This window comes from Falco biarmicus, chromosome 8 (assembly GCF_023638135.1).
Source record: "Falco biarmicus isolate bFalBia1 chromosome 8, bFalBia1.pri, whole genome shotgun sequence".
In the NCBI taxonomy this organism is placed as follows: Eukaryota; Metazoa; Chordata; class Aves; order Falconiformes; family Falconidae; genus Falco; species Falco biarmicus.
In genome coordinates this window covers 9,068,783-9,086,464 of record NC_079295.1, presented here as the reverse complement: position 1 = coordinate 9,086,464, position 17,682 = coordinate 9,068,783, and the positions used below count along the sequence as shown (strand labels likewise).

Genomic DNA, 17,682 nt, shown 5'->3' with positions numbered 1-17,682 from the left:
CGGTGGAACTAAATTGATTATGGTCATTTCCTAGGTAGGTCTGAAATCTTCTGCAACAATTTTTTGAAAAGAAAAAGAAAAGTGTCCCCCAAAAAAGGGAAAAGTCACTACTGCAAAAACATTAAATCTGCTTGGGTAACTCAGAATATATGTTGGCAAGGCAACTTATCTCAGCTTGAACAGTAAACCTGCTACGTCAGAGGCTCTGCAACATATGAAAGAGACTTGGGTTTCAATATATCATGCTGAATTTACTTCTTTTCAGCCTTTCACAGCAAACTATTTGATGTCTATCCTTTCACTGCTGCAATTGATAGGGTGACCTTACTTAAAAGTTTCCTGACCCTTGCTGTTGTCGGTATTGTTCTGTTAAAATGTAATTTAATTCTTTTTCTTTAGTCTGGAAATAGCACTGTACAGGCAGCAAACACGAGAGGGGTTTGGGTTTTCCCCCCACTAACCTAGAGGCGAGAGGCAAAAACATCCATCATCAGAGCTGGCTTAAAACCAGATGATGTCAAAAAGCGTACGACGCGCAGCAGCCCAGAACCTCTGTTGAAGTGGACGTGTTGAGTTGCACTGATTTCATACTTTGCATCAGAGCTAAGCCCACCAGCATCTGCAGAGGCTCCAGCTGGTTTCCCAGCACTTTCTTGTAAAGCTCTATACCTGCTCGGTAAGGTAAATAACCAGAAAGGTCGTATTCTTATGTTCTCACACCAGTGCTAAAGAGCATCCGACTCAATATTTCAGGATTGAGTGGTCTCCCTGGATTTACAGCATCACTGGCATGTTGGTATCTCTTCGGTGCTATGAAGTTATAACATTTCCAGGACGCAGACCTTTATCTAAGGCCTTGCTTATATTCTACATAAACCCAGAAAACCAAATAGATCAAAACTTACATGCAAAAACTAAATTGCTTTCAGACAGTGACTACCAAAATGGAAAGAGACTGATTTTTCTCATGACAGCGGGTGTTAGAAAAGTCAGCCACGTGCTTTAGGGTTACAGCTGGATTATCCATCACAGGATGTTTGTGAGCCTGGTTTGAATCACATTATAACCTTATAAAGCAAGTACTTTTGCAAAAGCAAACTCACATTGTTATTATCTGTTGTGTTGCTGTTATGACATCTTTGCATTATGGCCGTACGTGGGTACTACATTGCATTAGTGATGCAGATGCACACGTCTGCACTCACACCCATACATTTGCACAGGATTATGGCTAAAATTCCTGATCCTACTTACAAAAAGCCCTGTAAATCCTGGATAGCCCCCTTTAAATCAGCAGCATTATCCTACTGTAAATCCGGGGTGTAAATCAGAGCAGACTCTGGCTCAGATGCTCTTCAGCCACACATCATAATGGAGCAGGAAAGGTAAAAGCAAACCCTGGGCTCCATACACACCAGTTCCCCCCAAACCCATCCCCGCTGCAGCATGCCCTGCTCAGCACCAGAACCCAACACAGAACCCCACTTCTCACAGTGCTGGCCCAACTCTTCTCATCCAGAGGCTCTATGAAAAAGATTAAGAGCAAGCCTTGGCAGCACTGCCACCACCACGTGCTTGGATATTGCTCACAGCCGAGTTATTTCTTGCTTCTTAGGAACTTTAAATGGCTTTTATGCTCAGCGAACTCAGGAAAGGCTAGTGTCTAAAGTCAGCAGCACTGAAACGATGAATTAGCCAAAGGAGAAACAGGCCAGTTAGATGTTTCTTGCAATACATTACCTAGATGGTTGCCAGAGGAGCTGATTTAAAGTCACCGTGCTACACCTGAATGTCATTTATGACTCATAAAAGGAAATCTGTGTTTAAGTAACAATAAAGCAGGACTGCACTTCCTATATATAAAATAAATAAATAAATAATTCCTTTCTCACAGAGCAGATGTATTTTTATTTGCTCAGTGTCTGCCTCCGAGGCACGTGGAGTCTGACAGCGCTGGGATGCTTTCAGCCGTAAAGCCCAAGAGTTAAGCAAGAAGACTTGCTCTAGCATGGATTATGCTTGATTTTCACTCATGTTTCCACCTTAGCCTTAACATAGTGAATTCAACCTCCTTGCAAAGGCAAGACCCGAACCCCTGTGTACACCCATAGCTGTCAGAGGAGCCAGGGAGATCCCTGGGCACGGGCAGCCAGCCCACCAGCCCTGCCCCAAGCTACAGCCCTGCAGCGGGAAGAAGCAGGGACCCTTCATAACACCCTCATCTCCAGGGTCAGGACCTTTGGCCAAACAAGGGGACACCAGCCATCGCATCCATCACTGTAAGTCACAGCCACATCTACCTGAAGACACCTATTTTCACTCACTTGTTATCTGCTGACAAATTCCCTCAATGTCACACTCCGAGGGGTCCAAATCTGCTTCTTTGGTCTCAGTGAAAATACCAGCTGGGGTACTGTGTCGTGGAAAGCCATGAGGAAAGCCTCCTAGAACATAATACATATAGATTTTTTCTTATTATACCTCTGCCAAAGTTTGATTTTTGAGAATCTTCTGCACAAAAAAAAAAAAAAAAAAAAGCCCTAATGAGAAATATGCAACACCAAGAGACAAACTCTATCCTTCTGTCTTTCTGTACTGTTCTGCCCTTCACTGATTTCCAATCATCTGCTCACCACCACCTTTCGCACAGTCACGGCCACCTTGGGGCCACCTGCCTCCAGACAGACAGTGCTGATCCCCGCACAGCACCTCGTGCACCCTTCCCAAGCTCCAGAGCTGCTGGCGAGGGGGGTGCTGCCTCCCAGCCCCACCCGTCCTTCCAGGGACCAAGGAGACAAGGTGGGTGCTCAGCCACAGGTCTTCCCATCCGAGGAGCTGGAAAGGACCCGCACATGTGACGCTACAGCTGTTGACAGCGAGGGTCAGGGTCCCGACCTTTACCTGCTCCCTCAGTCTGACCCTGCTATTGGAACAGGCATCATCCTGCCACGATTCACCTCCCCAAGGAAGAGAGGCCTGGAGGCTTTTATCCATCTGATCTACGCAGCGGGTCCACAGGACCTCCCCGACACTCAGCACCACCCACAGTATCTCCAGGGCTGACGCCACACTGCAAGTACCGAACTGCAGAGAGAGAAGAAAAATACATTTGTGAGCTTCTGCCAACTCAAACCTCCAAACCAGCTACAGCATCATGAAAACAACATACTGCCCAAGGCACAACCTGAACTGGAATAGTTACGCTGCTACAAACTGAGAACACGCTGCAGGCACACAGGAGCGGGATGCCAGAGCTGCACCCAGCACCTTTGGCAAGAACATACGTGCGGTACAGATGCTAGGGCTGGGGAAGCAATGCCCAGCTAAATGAGGAACTTGAATTTCTCAGTACTAAACCATCACCTCCAATTTTAACTATCGGCATGGGGGAGCACTCTCCTTGCAGTTCAGCAGTACAATACCCTAGACAAGGCTTATGGGAAGCTCAAAACACCCATCTCTTGTAAGAGATGGCAGCACAAAAGGCTGTACCTGCGCAGCGATGTTGTGACAATTACACCGGCAGCCCTTCTCTGCAACCAGCTCCTCCATTTAGGGAGAAAGCAGTGCTTCTTTAGAAACACCAAGCACAAAAAAGGGATGGTAAGACTTCGCAGAGCTGGCAAACATCTATTTTTGTAGGACCAGCTTTGAAAAGGCAGTAACGTAACACCTAGAAACAAACTACAGTGGTTATAAAATTATTTAGCAGTTGGGCTCTCAAAGGAATGAGGGCATGCTTTGATTTAACAAGAATTGAAGTGCAGCCTTCACAGAAAAGCTGTGTTAACACAACACCGGAGTTGCGAAACACAAGAACCAACAACAGCAAGTCAGGGATGGCTGTGAGGCACCACTGATTTAACATTAGTTACCTTGTTCTGAGACAAAGACAACCACAATTCAGGTGCTGCACCGGCTTAAAGATTCACTTCATACATCCTGCCATGGCTGAATCTCTCCTCACACTCTGACGATACAGCATTGCAAATTCAATGCAAACCATAACAAAGAGAAGAAGAGATAAAAAGGGATTTAATGCTGTCAGGACTACTAACCCCCAAATTCCATCACAGGCAAAAAACCACAGAGGACTGAACCTGGATTAGTCCAAATATCCGCTCCATCTGTGTACTTCCGTATTTTTATTCCGTGTGTTTATTTCTAAGTACAAACACAGCCTTTCATCACTCCCAGCAGCTTTCACTTTATAAATCCATCAGCTTTACCTTCCCAAACAGCGCAGCCTTCCGCAGGCTCACTCCTCCCACCCCTTCCCCTCTCACCAACTCCTTCGGCCTCACATTCCTCCGGTCAATGTTTTTTGGCCACCCAACAAACATCAGGAAAACAGGGACTGACCTGTTTGCTCCTGCACCAGAGAAGGTGGCTTTGGGATTTCTTCTTTGGGGCTTTTTTTTTTTTTTCCCCTCTCCTTCCCCCCCCCCACCCCCGAGGAGGAGGAAGATGGCAAATCAAACCACTGGTAGGCATGGACATTTTTTCCCCAGGTCTTTATTTTACAAAAATAACTTACAAATAGAGACAACTCTCAGAAGTAAGATCATTCATTCTGTGCATAAGGATACAGCTTTGTGAAGTATGGGCGTAGGAGTTAACAACTCTTACAACACTGTTAATTTTAACATGATGGTATCTATATTACACTACATACATTTCATGCTCCAGACATGTGGGTATGACCACCACATAAAGCTACGGTCCAAAAAAAGCGTGCCAGCCAGGGAGGATGCACCTAGGAGATCATATTCATTCTGCTATTTATCGGCACCCTCTCACCTATGACAGTTGAAACCAAACGGCAATCTAACACTCAGACTACAGCACTCTGGATACACTCATCAGCAATATACTTCAAATACATGATAAAAATATATTTCACTTTCAAATACAATTGTATAAGGTACACCAAGAGCCAGAAAATAAAGTCTCGAGCTTTTAAATACAACACACTATATTTATAACATATATACAGAGACAAGAGGGATTCTACACGTGGAAGAAAAAGCTTATCCTGCAAATGCATCTTATCTATGGTACACAATGGCTTTGTCTGCTAGAAAGTAATTTCCATTTGCATAGCATTGTCAAGAAGTCCAGATTGGGCTAGGAGGAGAAAAGGCTTAATTTTGGTACCACATCCATTCTGCACCTGATTCTACTCTTAAATTACAGTTTGCTATTTCTCTTTTGTAGGCTGGAATTCATGCCCCGTTCATAAAAAGCACTGGGAAAGGGTAGGGGGAAGGGGAGATGGTAAAAAAACAAAACCAAAACAAACTAAAAACAAAAAATGAAACACAACACACAAAAAACAAAGGTCGGAGAGTCAAGGAGGTTTCTTTACAGAGTTGCAGTCATTTGGCATTTTGCTCCAGAGCAGAGTATTCTGCTTCCGACACTCTGGAAGCATCGATAAGTTTAGTGAGACCGGTTTTGGCAGAGTACTTGAAAATAAAGGCTTTCATGAGCTCGTATCTGTAGTTGCGGTTAATGAAGCTGTACAGGATGGGGTTGACGCAACAATGGACCAGAGAGAAACACTGAGTGATGTGCAGAGTGGCGTACAAGAAGTTCTCCATCTGACAACTGAAAGGTATGAAATGAAGGCTGTAGAAGATGTCAAGCAGGACAGCGACATGGTAGGGTAGCCAGCAGACGAGAAACACAACAACGTAGGAGAAAATGATCTTCCCATTGCTCTTCCTCTCTTGGTCACTGGAGGTGGAGATGGTCTTCGCAAGAAGGAAATAAAAGACAGCAATGATGGGAAAAGGGATAAGAAAGCCCAGCACGACAGAGATGAGCTCCATGCCAATCAACCACTCTTTGAAGCTCTCCTCTGGATAGACAGGACGGCAATAGGTTTCGTTGTTGGAAGAAACAGTCTTGAGATAATAGGTGTCTGGGAGAGACGCGGAGAAGGCAAGCAGCCACACTAAGATGCAGATGCAGCGACGTATTATCTTCTTCTTGCGATTGCTGGAATTGGTGAAATAGGCAACTGAGAGGTAGCGGTCCACACTCATGCAAGCCAGGAAGAAGATGCTGCTGTACAAGTTGATGGAAAATATAAGGTGAGTTATCTTGCACGTGATTTCTCCCATGTGCCACTGGTTATGCTGGACGAGGGAGACGACCCACACTGGAAGGGTGATGACAACGCACAGATCAGCGATAGCCAAATTGAAGATGTAGAGGTGGGTTTCATAGCCAGTCATTTTGGCTTGGAGGTTGACCCACACTACAACAGAGTTGGCCACCAGCCCTATGACAAAGATGAAAATGTAGAAGAAGGACAGGGTGTATAGCAGGGCGCTTTTGTTGAGCGTGCCAGGGCATGTTGTCGCATCAACTGTGATGCAGTCACCGTTGTTGCACGTCCAGTTGATCTCTGTCAAGTTGGCTGTCTCCAGAAAATCAAGGATGGAAGTAAAATCAAGCGCGCTCATGTTCGCTCAGTTTGGAGTTTGAGTGACCTACAGGCAAAATAGGATCAAAAGAAACGACCTAAGTTAACAGAGGTATTTCTGCTTTCGTCTTTGCACCACAAAGCACGTGCAGGGTGCGTTGCCTTAGTAGTGCCCTGCTCTCGTAAGGCACTTTCCATGAAAGAGATCCATAGAGTAAAACAACCAAAACAGACACATAGCCAAACTCATCTGGTCGACAAAAGAGGAACAGCACTAGCTTTTTGTGGGATTTTTTTTTTTTTCTTTTAGCTCACATCTGACATCATCAGGTTGGCTATCATCCCCGGGTGTGAAATCCGCAAAGTACACCGTGGCCAAATAAATGTCAGGCAACTAAATCTGTCTTCTCCAGCATAAATGATGATACTATCACTTTCAGCAGGGGAATCTTTAAGCCATTTTATCTGCATTCCCTCAAGCGTAGTAGAATTGATCTGGCTGATACACGGTACCGTAAAACATTTACCACAAGCTCTGGTCAGCATCTTGTCAAGCCCAGCTCCAGCTGCATTAAGCAGAAATGGGGAACTAAGGGGCTTTGTGCCCTCATCCAATCTCAAACTTAAATCTGGCTTCATCCTCCCCCCCTTCCCTTGAATTCTATTTTACAAATCATCCCCTGTGTTTAACGATTATCACGTAGCTTTGACAAAAGAAAAAAAAAAAAGTCAGAGCTTGACCACCGAGTAGTTTTGCTGGGCTTAAGTTTTCTTTTTAGGAGAGCACTTTGACTTACAAAACACTCCCCCATCACAGCTGGCTCCACAACACATGCTTCCTCCCACCCTTTTGCTTTTCTACATCTACTTTCCTTGCCTCTCCAGTGCTGCCTTCTATCCACAAGCAGCAGGCAAAGCAAGGGGCTCCTTGCTTGTTAACTTCCTCGCCAGCAGAAGGAAAGGCCCCAGTAGACCCGCATGGCTTACTCAAAATCCAAAGCTGGGCTGCTAATTACCCTTTTGCTTTTGGGGCAGCATTTTTACGCTGCCTCTCCTGCTGGGGCTCTCCCACCCCACAGGGCCAACTATCACCCACAGCAGCAGCCGGCCGCCTTGGCCCACGACCACCACACTTCAGCCAAGCAACTTTTGGAGCCCTGTGTCCGCAAGCTCTGGCTTGGGGCACACGAAAATAAAGATGGAGAGGTGGGTTTCCAAGGGATGGACCCCATCTTGTTCCCACAAGGCTTCACTGGAGCTGGAGCATTGGGTCAGCCAGCCCACCCGTACTCCCCACTGTGGACACTTCTAGTATCCTGAACGGTGGCCAGCTTCTCCTCCCCCACACTCGCAGCCCCCACAGTGAGAGGTAGCACCTGACGCTGCTCCAACATTGGGGGCAATGCCAGCACAAGCAAGCAGCCAGAGAGAGCAACAGGGGGAAACAACTCCTGCGACCACCTGCATCCCTGAACATCCTTGAACCCACCACAGGACCTCTTGGTGGGGCTTACGGGAGCACAGAGGGGACAGCTAGCAGGGAAGAGCTCGGACAGACTCCTGTGCTGAGCATCCTCCTCTCTCATCCCAGCTCCCCGGAAAGGGGATGTTGGTTGACACAGCACCTCTCACTCCTTCATCTGCATAATTGGCTCTTCCCAAACCTCCCACCCTCCTTGCCTGCCAGGGATACAGGCTACTGAAGAGAAGGGAGATAAGTGGGGAGATTACCAGGAAGGACTCAAGGCACTATTGTCCCAGCTGAGGGGAAGCTGGTGGCACTAACAATGAGGGGGGCCATACACACATCCAGGGGAGATCAAATCTCTCCACAAACAGGGCCTAAATTGGCCCTGCAAAGTAGCCTACCACCTCAAACCTATAGAGCCTTCCAGGCTTTCATCTTGCTGGCCTGCTGAAAGACAGAGTTCAGATTCAAACCAAATTAAGCATGGATTTTGTTATAACGCTGGTTAAGGGAGCAGAGACAGTGGCAGCTTTCTGTCCTGGGATAGACGGTCCCCCGTCTCCAGCTCAGGACAGCAGACGGTGATTTACCTATGTATGCACAGGGCAGAAGGGCTGATCCTGCTCCCTCGCAGGGATGTGGGCTACCTGCAAGCTGCCTGTACCACCCGGCTGGTGCAGGCAGCAGGGATGCACACTGCCCAGGTGCAGCTCCCCAGGATGCTTGCTTCAGCCCAGGGCTGCAAGTGGCACGGAGGTATGGCTCTCCTGCTAGGCCTCACCCAGAGTCCCACCACTACTGCTGCATCCCCAGCACAAATGCATTTCAAGGTCTCTCAAGCGTGGGGAGAAGCAGCACCATCCCATTTGAGATCTCTGTATCTCAAAACCCCACAGCAACTAAAGCAAACTCCCTAAAAGCCATAAAACTCCCAGCCCCTTGGCAGGGGCCACCGTCTCCTGCTGGTGTTTGTGGACAGCAAGGCAAGCAGAGCAGGAAGAACATCAGGCTACCCCACAACACCACACGAAAGTACTATGAGTGGGCCTGGGCATCTTCTGGGAAGGCACACGGTCCACCAAGGACCAAGGAGAGTGGGCTCATTCCACATCTCAAGACCCCAACTCAAGCCAACCCCTGTTGCTCACCCTCGGTGACCACCCAGCGCCAAGCCTCCAGCAGAGTCGTCTCTCCTTAATGGAGAAAAAAACTCAGACCTGGCTGTGGGGTGTCAGATCACCAGTGCTGACAGAAAGGCAGCAAGAGTGAGCAGGGAGGCAGCAACAGGGCAATAAGAAGCCCTTGAAGCAGGGGCTTACACCAGTGCTGGGGACACCACAGTCACTAGCCCAGGACAGCAGCTAGGAGAGGGCACCACCATGCCAGCTGCTCACGCAGCCACCCTGGGGATGTTATCAAACACAGCCTGAACCTCAGCCTGCCTCCGCTCCAAGAACAGGTCCGCTGCATGCACGTGCATCCATCCATCTATCTGGGGCCGCCCACACGCCCATGCACTTTTGCATCCCCAGCAGCACAATAAAAAACTGAAACCAACCCCCCACCCCACCCCCAGCTCAAAGCCCTGCTGGGGAGGGTGGCTACATTCAGAGATTACAGCTTTAGGAAACCAGGCTCTCCATAGTCTGGGATTAGCTGCTGTAACCCGAGATCCGATCCCCAGCCAGATTAGCTGGGAGGTATAGGGGGAACCCACCAGACAAACTCAGTAAAGCCACTCTGCGCTCCTAAAAAAAGTACCTTTAGCGCTCTCTGCAGACAGCACAATATCCTTAAAACTTGCGAAGGCAGCTGGAAGGCAGCTGCAACTGCATTTTGTGTTCGCTACACTGCAAAACTCTTCCAGGCCATCACCTCGTCACCCGGCAGGCACGTGTACTGTAGCCAGTCCCTGCTAGTTCGCAGGAGTTACCGTGTGAAGGAAAGGAGATGCACCCGAAATCCTGCTCCGGGACACCCCGAGATGGCCCTGCCGCCAAGGCAGCCTTCAGGACTGCACCCTCCCCATCCCACCTCCCGCCAAGGACCCGCTGCAGGCTGTGAAAAGGTAAATAGGCATGAGCATCCCAGCCTAGGAGGCCAGCCCAGTACCACACGACAGCATTCAAGCCCTTGACACTTTGGGGAACTTCTCAGCACCCCCTCTTCCACCCACAGCATCTTGCGGCCAGATCCTGCCTGCACTCAGACCTGCCTTGGGGCAGCTCAGGGGTGTGGGCAAACGGGGCGCTGCCCTTCCCGAGTGGGGAAAGAAACAAGCTACACCAGGAGAAGCTGGGACAGCTGGTCGGGTTGTCACCTACACACCTTCGCCCTTCCCGTGGCAAAAGGAGCGGCCCGGGTCTCCAGCACGGGGCAGCGGGCAGCGCGGCCCCTGCCAGGCTGCTTGGCCGCCGCAGGACCCCCGTGCCCTCAGGGGGCACATTTAAACTCTCTCCCGCAGTTCTGAGCGGAGAAATAAAAAGCAGCAGCTGCGGGAAGGGGCGTGCGGCAGGGCTCCGGCCCGCCCGGGCACGGGCTCCCCGGCCCGCCGCGCTCGGCGCCCCGCAGCAGGTGGCTCCCGGCCCCGGCGCCTCCCGGCGCGGCACAAGCCCCGCCACGGCGGCCTGTGCCAGCCCCTACCGCGGCCTCGGGAAACACGGCCGGCGGGCGACCAGAGGAGCCCCCCCTCCCCGGGCGCGACCCCCGCAGCGGGTGGGAAGCAGCCGAGGGGGGCTGCGAGGCGAGGCGGGGCAGCGTGGCCCGAGCTGCGGCGGCCGTGCCGCTCCGGCCCCTCCGCTGCTGCGTCCCGCCCGGCCCGGGGGGCGCCGCGCACCCCCGCCCCGCAGCCCCCGGCCCGGCTGCCGCTCGGCTTCCCCCGCCCTTACCTCCCGCAGCCTGGGCGCCGGGCGCTGGCGGAGCGACTGAGCGCTGCCCGCCGCCGCCGGCCCCTATATCCGCGGCGGGGGACCGCCTCTCGGGGGCGGGCACGGCCCCGCCCGGCACGGCACTGCACGGCCCGGCACGGCACGGCCCCGCGGGCGGCTCTGAGCGCTCACGGGGGCGCGGCTGGAGGGCTGGGGGGTACGGGAGCGTCACGCAGCCGAGGGTTTGGGGGGGGAAGGTCGGCAGAAAAAAGGAAAAGGAAGAAAAAAAAGGGGGGAGAGAGAGAAAAAAAAAAAAGGGAAGAAAAGGGGGGGGGGAAGAGAAAGGAAGAAAAAGCGGGGGAGAAAAGGGGTGGGAGAAAAAGGGGGGAGAAGAAAAAGGGGGGCAGAAGAAAGGGGGGGAAGAAAAGGCGGGGGGAAGAAAAGGGGGGAGGGGATTACAAAATACAAGCAGGTTTCTAGCTGTTTTCTGTTTTGATTTTTCCCCACCACCACTGTAAAATACTGAGAAGACAAGGCAAGGGGAGGCAGCAGATTCTCACCTCTACTCCCTCAACCAGGGCGAGAAAAATTAACGGCAAGGAAAAGTGACAAGAAGCCAGAAACTCACTAACTAAAGCTGAAAATCCACTGCTTCACACCGCGGCTCCGCACAGGAGGGGCAGGTGAGGAAACCGGCCGGTGGAGAGGGGCAGGTCTGCGTTCAGCTCCAGCAGGGTCAGCCTGTCTGCCTGTCCTCGGGAAGATGCTGGGATTAGATTATAATCTACCTGCCAGTAGTACAATTTGCTGAAGCCTGACAACAGTGCTGACAGCTCTGAGGGATCTGACACACATACCATCGGGTTGCTCCGGAAACACCAGATAACCCGGGGCGGGGGCCTGGCTCCCCCCACCCAAACCCAGCCGCTGAACACACACCCACGTGTATGGCTCCAAGAGCCTAAATCACCTTGTCTTTACCAAGCCAGTGTCCAGCCAGGAGGAACCGGTTAGCTAACACGTTTTATCCAGCACTTTTTGAAAGATACGCAGCATTTCAGCACTAGCATCCTGAGGGCTTCAACACCCCCGGAAAGCACATATTTTGTTTTCCCAAGGATGCTTAATCCTATTTCAACAGGCAATTAAAAGCTTGCATTAAAACCTGCTGGCAAACGCATGCTTAAAAAGACAGCATGTTTTCCCACAAAAGTGCCTAGCACAAGTTCTCAAGCTCAAAACAAGTCAGGGACGTGGCAAAACAAGACATTTTATTCCGTGGCAGAGCAAGGGTGCGAGGTTAAAAGGACTCCTAGCTGCCAGCAGAGAAGTCTTAATTCTTGGAGGGGTGAAGAGATTGCTATTTTAACAGCTCTGTTTCTCAGCCCTTAATTCTGCCCCCATCAAGGAGCAGAGTCAAATTTACACCCCTGCAAGTAAAGGCACAATTAGCCGCAGCTCTGCTGCCAGCAAAGAGAAGATGAAGCTGTAGATGCTACACCTCACACAGCTCCAAGCCTGCAGTGAAGCTTGCCCGGTGCTCACCCTGTATTGTCTCCCAGCTGGGCCCCTGTGCATCCCCAGAGATGTCCAGCATCTCCCAGCTTGACATCACACTGGGGTGTCCTGGGGAGCACGTGGCAAAAAACGTGCTGGAGAAAGGCCTGACCTGTCGGGCATGTGGTGGTGCCTCTGTCCTCACTGAGATCTGGGCTGCCACCAGCTCCAAGTGCCACCCTGCAGGAAGAGCACAAGAGGCCACCAAGCAGGCCACCTGGACTATCCCATCCACCACCATGCTCACAACACTGCTGGGGGTTTAGGTGCCAGGGAAAGAGGAGAACAGAGGAACAGGATTCTCTGTCCATCCCACGAATAAAGAGGTTGAGATGTAAAGTACCTTGCCCTGAGCCCCGCTCTCCCTGGAGGAGGTCCTCCAAGCTTCACAGCTGTTGGTGAGCAAAGCGTTTCGGCATCCGCTTAAATTCTGAGCGCTCACCCAAGTCTGTGGACGTCAGTGGAATTGAAGCACGATGAGTTCAGACAACGACAGGGTTAGGTTTAAAAATAAGCATGTACTGAAGCACTTGGCTAAATCGGGGTCTGAAAATCCTAGAGAAATAAAAATAAAATTTAAAAAAAAAAAAGGCACTCTAGCAGAACTCCAGAGTCACTTCGCAAAAAAAGCAAGCAGAGCAGTTTTTCCTTACTCGGTGTGCCAGAAAATAACATCAAGTAGTACGATCTCTTCCACAGCTCTCCAAAAATACCTGCCAGTATCTGTAACTGCAAAGCTGCTGATTGTCCAGGAGTTGTAGGCAACCTCCCCTCTCCTGCATTCGCCGAGAGCAGAGCCCCCGCCGCCCTTTCCAGGTTCCTCCCTGCTGCTATCTTTTTAGAGCAAGCACGTTCCTCACGCAGGACAGACAGAGCCCATTCCCCTTCTGTTATGAAAGCCAGATTTTGCTCAGCATTCAGAGATGGAAAACCCACATGATAAGAAACCACTTCCCTAAAGCACAGCAAGCAGAGCTGGGCACCCCAGGTAAGTTCAGCAGAGGGTTGAGATGCTACCTGCTTGCCATGATTAATTGGTATCTGCTGCTGGTCCAAGCAGCTGTCCCAAGAGATGTGATCTCTGATAGTCCTGTGACCAGAAACTCCTTGTAGATACAGCTATCCAGGCAAGGTGATCCATTGCGCATTGAAACGAGACAGGCTGAAAGTGTTGAGGTTGTTCAGCCTGGGGATGAGACGGCTCCGGGGAGACCTTACGGCAGCCTGCCAGGGCCTGAAGGGGCGGCGAGGAAGCTGGAGGGGGCTTTTTACAAGGACGTGTGGGGATAGGGCAAGGGGCAATGGCTTTAAACTGACAGAGGGTAGATTTAGATATAGATATTAGGGAGGAATTCTTTCCTGTGAAGGCACTGGAACAAGTTGCCCAGAGCAGCTGTGGCTGCCCCATCCCTGGCAGTGTTCAAGGCCAGGCTGGATGGGGCTTTGAGCAGCCTGGGCTGGTGGAAGGTGGCCCTGCCCGTGGCACGGGGGTGGAAATAGGTCATCTTTAAGGTTCCTTCCAGCCCAAAGCATTCTGTAATTCAGGAAAGGGGGAAAGCAAAGCTCCACAGCTATTCACCCTGCTACAGTTGAGTCTGTAGCAACGTGCCAGGGAGGGACCGGTCACCTTCACAGGGCAGCAGATACGCCTCACTGGGTTTTTCTTGGGGTGCTTCCGCAATGAGTCTCTGCTTTCCCCAGACCGTGGGGGCTCTGCACGAGATCAAGGCTCACTCCACTGTGCTCAGTGCTGCAGATAAACACACCTAAGGGTGAGCTCTGACCCATGGAGATAGGTACAGCAGGAGGGGCAGGCACAGGGTGTTGGGCAAAATGCAGCACTGGAAGTCAGATTATTGTTTTAACTACTTATCCAATTGTTTTGCACTTACATTTTGTTTAACTGCCTGAACTACAACAGTATTTCTTTTTTTTTTCTTCCAAAGCACAAGTTATTACTAACATAGGGGGGAAAGAAAAATCAGAAATTTCTCACAGTCCCCACAGCGTCTCCTTGCTGGCATTGGGAATGTGAACTGAAAGCATCCTCATTTTCTCTTAAGGCTTCCCTTTCCAACTGAGAGGCAGATGGAAGCTAACACCCAGCCCTGCCTACTCAAGTCAACAGAGAAATCTAAAAGGAAAAAAAAAAAAAAAGTGAGTTGGCAGCTTCAAGTGCTGGAAAGATTTTTTGAGGGGTGAGAGAGAAAGCCAATAAGGCAAAGTGCATGTATGTGTTGGGTGAGGGAGCATTTCAATAGCACAACAAATATCAAAAAGGGACAAAGGGAAACATTTCTGCATCGCACAAGAGAGGATTGGCGCAGCAAGAGCAAGGCAGGAGCAGCATCACCAAGCGGGTGTCCAAAAGCAGCAACCTCACGCGTAGGCAGAGAACAACGTGCTGGCCAGGGGTGCAAACACCCACATTGAGTCGATAAAGCCAGGCAGAGCCCTGGAGGAAATCAGGCTGTGATCCGTGAAGTGTACGAAGGTAAAAAAGAGCTTCCTGGAGTCCTGGGAGCCAGCGCCAGCCGGCTGCTGGATGAAAACGCAGCTCTCATTTCCTCCCTCTTCCAAGACAGCTAGTTCTCTGTCCTCTCTCGGTCACGTTCCTCGCTGCATTGGTTGGATGATGGATGGAGGAACAAGCCACCGGACTAACAAAAGGAATAAATAGATGACTACATCAGGAGTCACCTCTGAAATCGCAGGCAGAAAGGAAACGAGCAGCGAATTTCCAGCAGGCAGCAACTGTGGTACTGCCCAGCTTCACTTCCCCTACCAACAGAAAACAATCAAGTCATGTAACGCCAAACCATGCCTAAAGCAGCGTCAGCAGCCCGCGGCAGCCGTCAGGAAAGCCACAGGGCTGGTCTCCTGTCCAGCTCCATCCTGTCCAGTTTGGAAGAGATGCAAGATGAGGAAACCAAGGGGAAGAGAGCAGAAGTACCCTCCTCACTGCTGCACTGCAGAAAAGCACTACTTGCATTTGCCGCAGCACAGGAAAGGCACTCATACTCATAGGCAGCTCCAAGGAGACCCATGTCCTCCCCTGCGGAAGGATGGAGCGAGCCAGAGCTGCCCCAAACTGAAGGAGGAGAGGGTGGGAAAGCCGAGGCACAGGGCACGGTGGCGATGCTGGGTGGGACACTCAGCATGACCCGGCATGCTGTGCTCACACTTGCAAACACACGGTGTTACCCTATTTTACAGCTAGGAAAATTGGCAGAAAGAAGTTGACTTCTTAGAACTACAGAGAAAAGGAAGACATGCGCAGGCAGAGGCTGCCAGAGTGACCACAACCCATCCTAGGGCAAGGCTCCTGCTTCCCCTAGCCTAACCTAAACCACTACATCAAGCAATAGAAGAGAAATTGCAGTACAGGACTTCCCTTTCCACTCCATACCACCCACCCGTTAGTTTAAAGGTTGACGAGATTTATATTTTTATTTTTTGCAGAAAGCCCCTTATGGGCCGGCTTCCATCTATGCTGTAGCTCCAAAGCTGTATTTTCAACTTCACCACCATAACAATTAAGGACCACATTTAGGAGGAAGTTTAGAGCATGAAAGCTGAGCTCCTTGGGATATCACAGGCCTCCAGCATCTGCAGTCTGAAGCGCCACACGCTGCAAGCCTTGTAAAAACTGGCTGGTAGAAATCTGTTTTCCAGGCTGACTGTCCAGCCTGGGGACGCTGCCATCAGTGTTGACCTCTTGACAAGTGATGGTGAGCAGCACTGATTCAGAGAGACAACACAAAGCACGCAGCACTTTACATGGGTCTCGATCAGCTGGGCCACCCAGGATTTTAACTGTTCTTTTGTCTTTTTCCCCCGCAAGATGCAGCAGGAGAGAAGTTAATGCTCCCATCAGCCGTGTGGCAGGGCACTCTCCGTCAATACCAGCAAGCTTCCCAAAAGCCAAGCGCCAGTACTGCGTGCATCCCAGCAGGATCTGCTGAAGAAAGGGCTGGCAGAGCAATCAATTTACTATTTTCAAGGCGATGAGAGCTTTTAGGAGAAATCAATTGGTGGTGTAATTAGGAATATTACCCATGTAGCTAATAATTATCGAAGATGGCTCTCTCCTTCACAGTTCATTTCCATCTTACCCTTCCACTAAATAAAGGTGTTACTTATGGATGTTATTTGCGGCTTCATAATCTACTGTCATAGGCATTATTGCCATTTATTTGAGAGAGTGCTGGAGCATGACCATGAGGAAGATAAAATAGGACCCTAAGCCAGAAATCCTGCCTGAAGCAGCTAAGCAGCCAGCAGTGAGGATTTTTCAGAGACATTGATTTTTACATAAACACTATCCATAAACTTCTCCCCTCCGCACACTGCTGTCTCAAACTAGCAAGGTGACATTAACGTGTCGGGGGTAGGCTTTGACAGAAGCCATGCTGCAGAAAGCTGGACTCTAACTTGGCAAGTGGCATGCCGAGGACAGAGAGGAAAGAAAGGAATTTGAATTAGGATGATGGGATCCCCCCCGCCTTCACTTGCTTCCATGGGAAAGAGTCCTGCTAGGTGTAATAGACTGAATACTACATGCCGGTAAGAAATAAAAAAATCATTAAATCATAAATCTTTTGGAAAGGGGATCTACTGGGGAGATTATATTCGCTTTTCATGGACATATTAATTCAACGGTGGCATATCATATTGTTCTCTGCGGGGGAAAAAGACATATTGTTTTAAAGTATGATATTTAGAGCAGTCCTTTAGGAAGGAAAGCAAATATAATCTTGGCAAGGAAAACCAACTGCATGAGCACTGAGTAAGGGACATTAAAAGCAAGGCCCAAGACCCAGCTGCCGAAAGTCAGCATAGTTGACTAGAGTTGTTGGAGCTAAGCCCATGCATGGGAGCTGAGAACGAAGGTCACCTCCACTTAGCCACAGCTCCTTGAAAATGTTAAGTAAATGAACAGAAAAGGTAATTTTTTACCAGGCCCATTGTGAACAGTCACTGTGTGCTAGCAGGCAAAAGGTGAGAAGACAAAGACATCATAGCTGCATTCAGTTTGATGTTCATTAGTTGGGAGCTATTTGTCCATCTCCTTCTGGATTGCTTCTGGCTCGGCGGTGGAAACTGCCAAGCTCTCCTGGCTCTCATCCAGCCAGACGCTCAGGATTTGGGCAGAACTAGATGGCCAGCTGCAAAACACGGGCTCACCCACACCCTCCCTTGGCCACTGCCCAATCTGGACTCCGTGCATGCCTGGTCTCCGTTCTCCAGGAGGCTCCAGCCCTACTGTGGCACACACCCAGAAGCGTCTGCAGCAGATCGACATCTATCTCCTGCCCAAATTCAATCAGAGCGAGGCCAATGCACTCCTCACTCCG

At 50.3% G+C, this 17,682-nt stretch overlaps 1 protein-coding gene and 1 long non-coding RNA gene across 7 annotated transcripts in view; both read right to left on the bottom strand.

Moving 5' to 3' along the window:
• Window positions 1–2,336: 2,336 nt before the first annotated feature.
• LOC130153348 (uncharacterized) lies at window positions 2,337–3,966 on the bottom strand. Its single transcript, XR_008823336.1, has 3 exons — window positions 3,876–3,966; window positions 2,902–3,084; window positions 2,337–2,444 (listed from the first exon to the last, which is right to left on the bottom strand). It is a non-coding gene; the product is annotated as an uncharacterized LOC130153348 (long non-coding RNA).
• Window positions 3,967–4,498: 532 nt separating this feature from the next.
• The window catches only part of ACKR3 (atypical chemokine receptor 3), a 34,908-nt gene continuing 21,724 nt past the window's right edge, over window positions 4,499–17,682 (bottom strand). For 2 of the 6 annotated variants that reach the window (XM_056349929.1, XM_056349930.1), the window contains exon 2: window positions 4,499–6,500. In XM_056349929.1, the coding sequence (XP_056205904.1) occupies window positions 5,379–6,473 (1,095 nt within the window). In that variant the 5' untranslated portion in view covers window positions 6,474–6,500 and the 3' untranslated portion in view covers window positions 4,499–5,378. Of the gene's footprint in view, window positions 6,501–10,229; window positions 10,254–10,789; window positions 10,864–11,396; window positions 11,422–12,668; window positions 12,881–13,342; window positions 13,877–17,682 lie in introns of those variants that run through there. The other 4 variants (XM_056349927.1, XM_056349925.1, XM_056349924.1 and 1 more) reach the window with 4 other exon arrangements.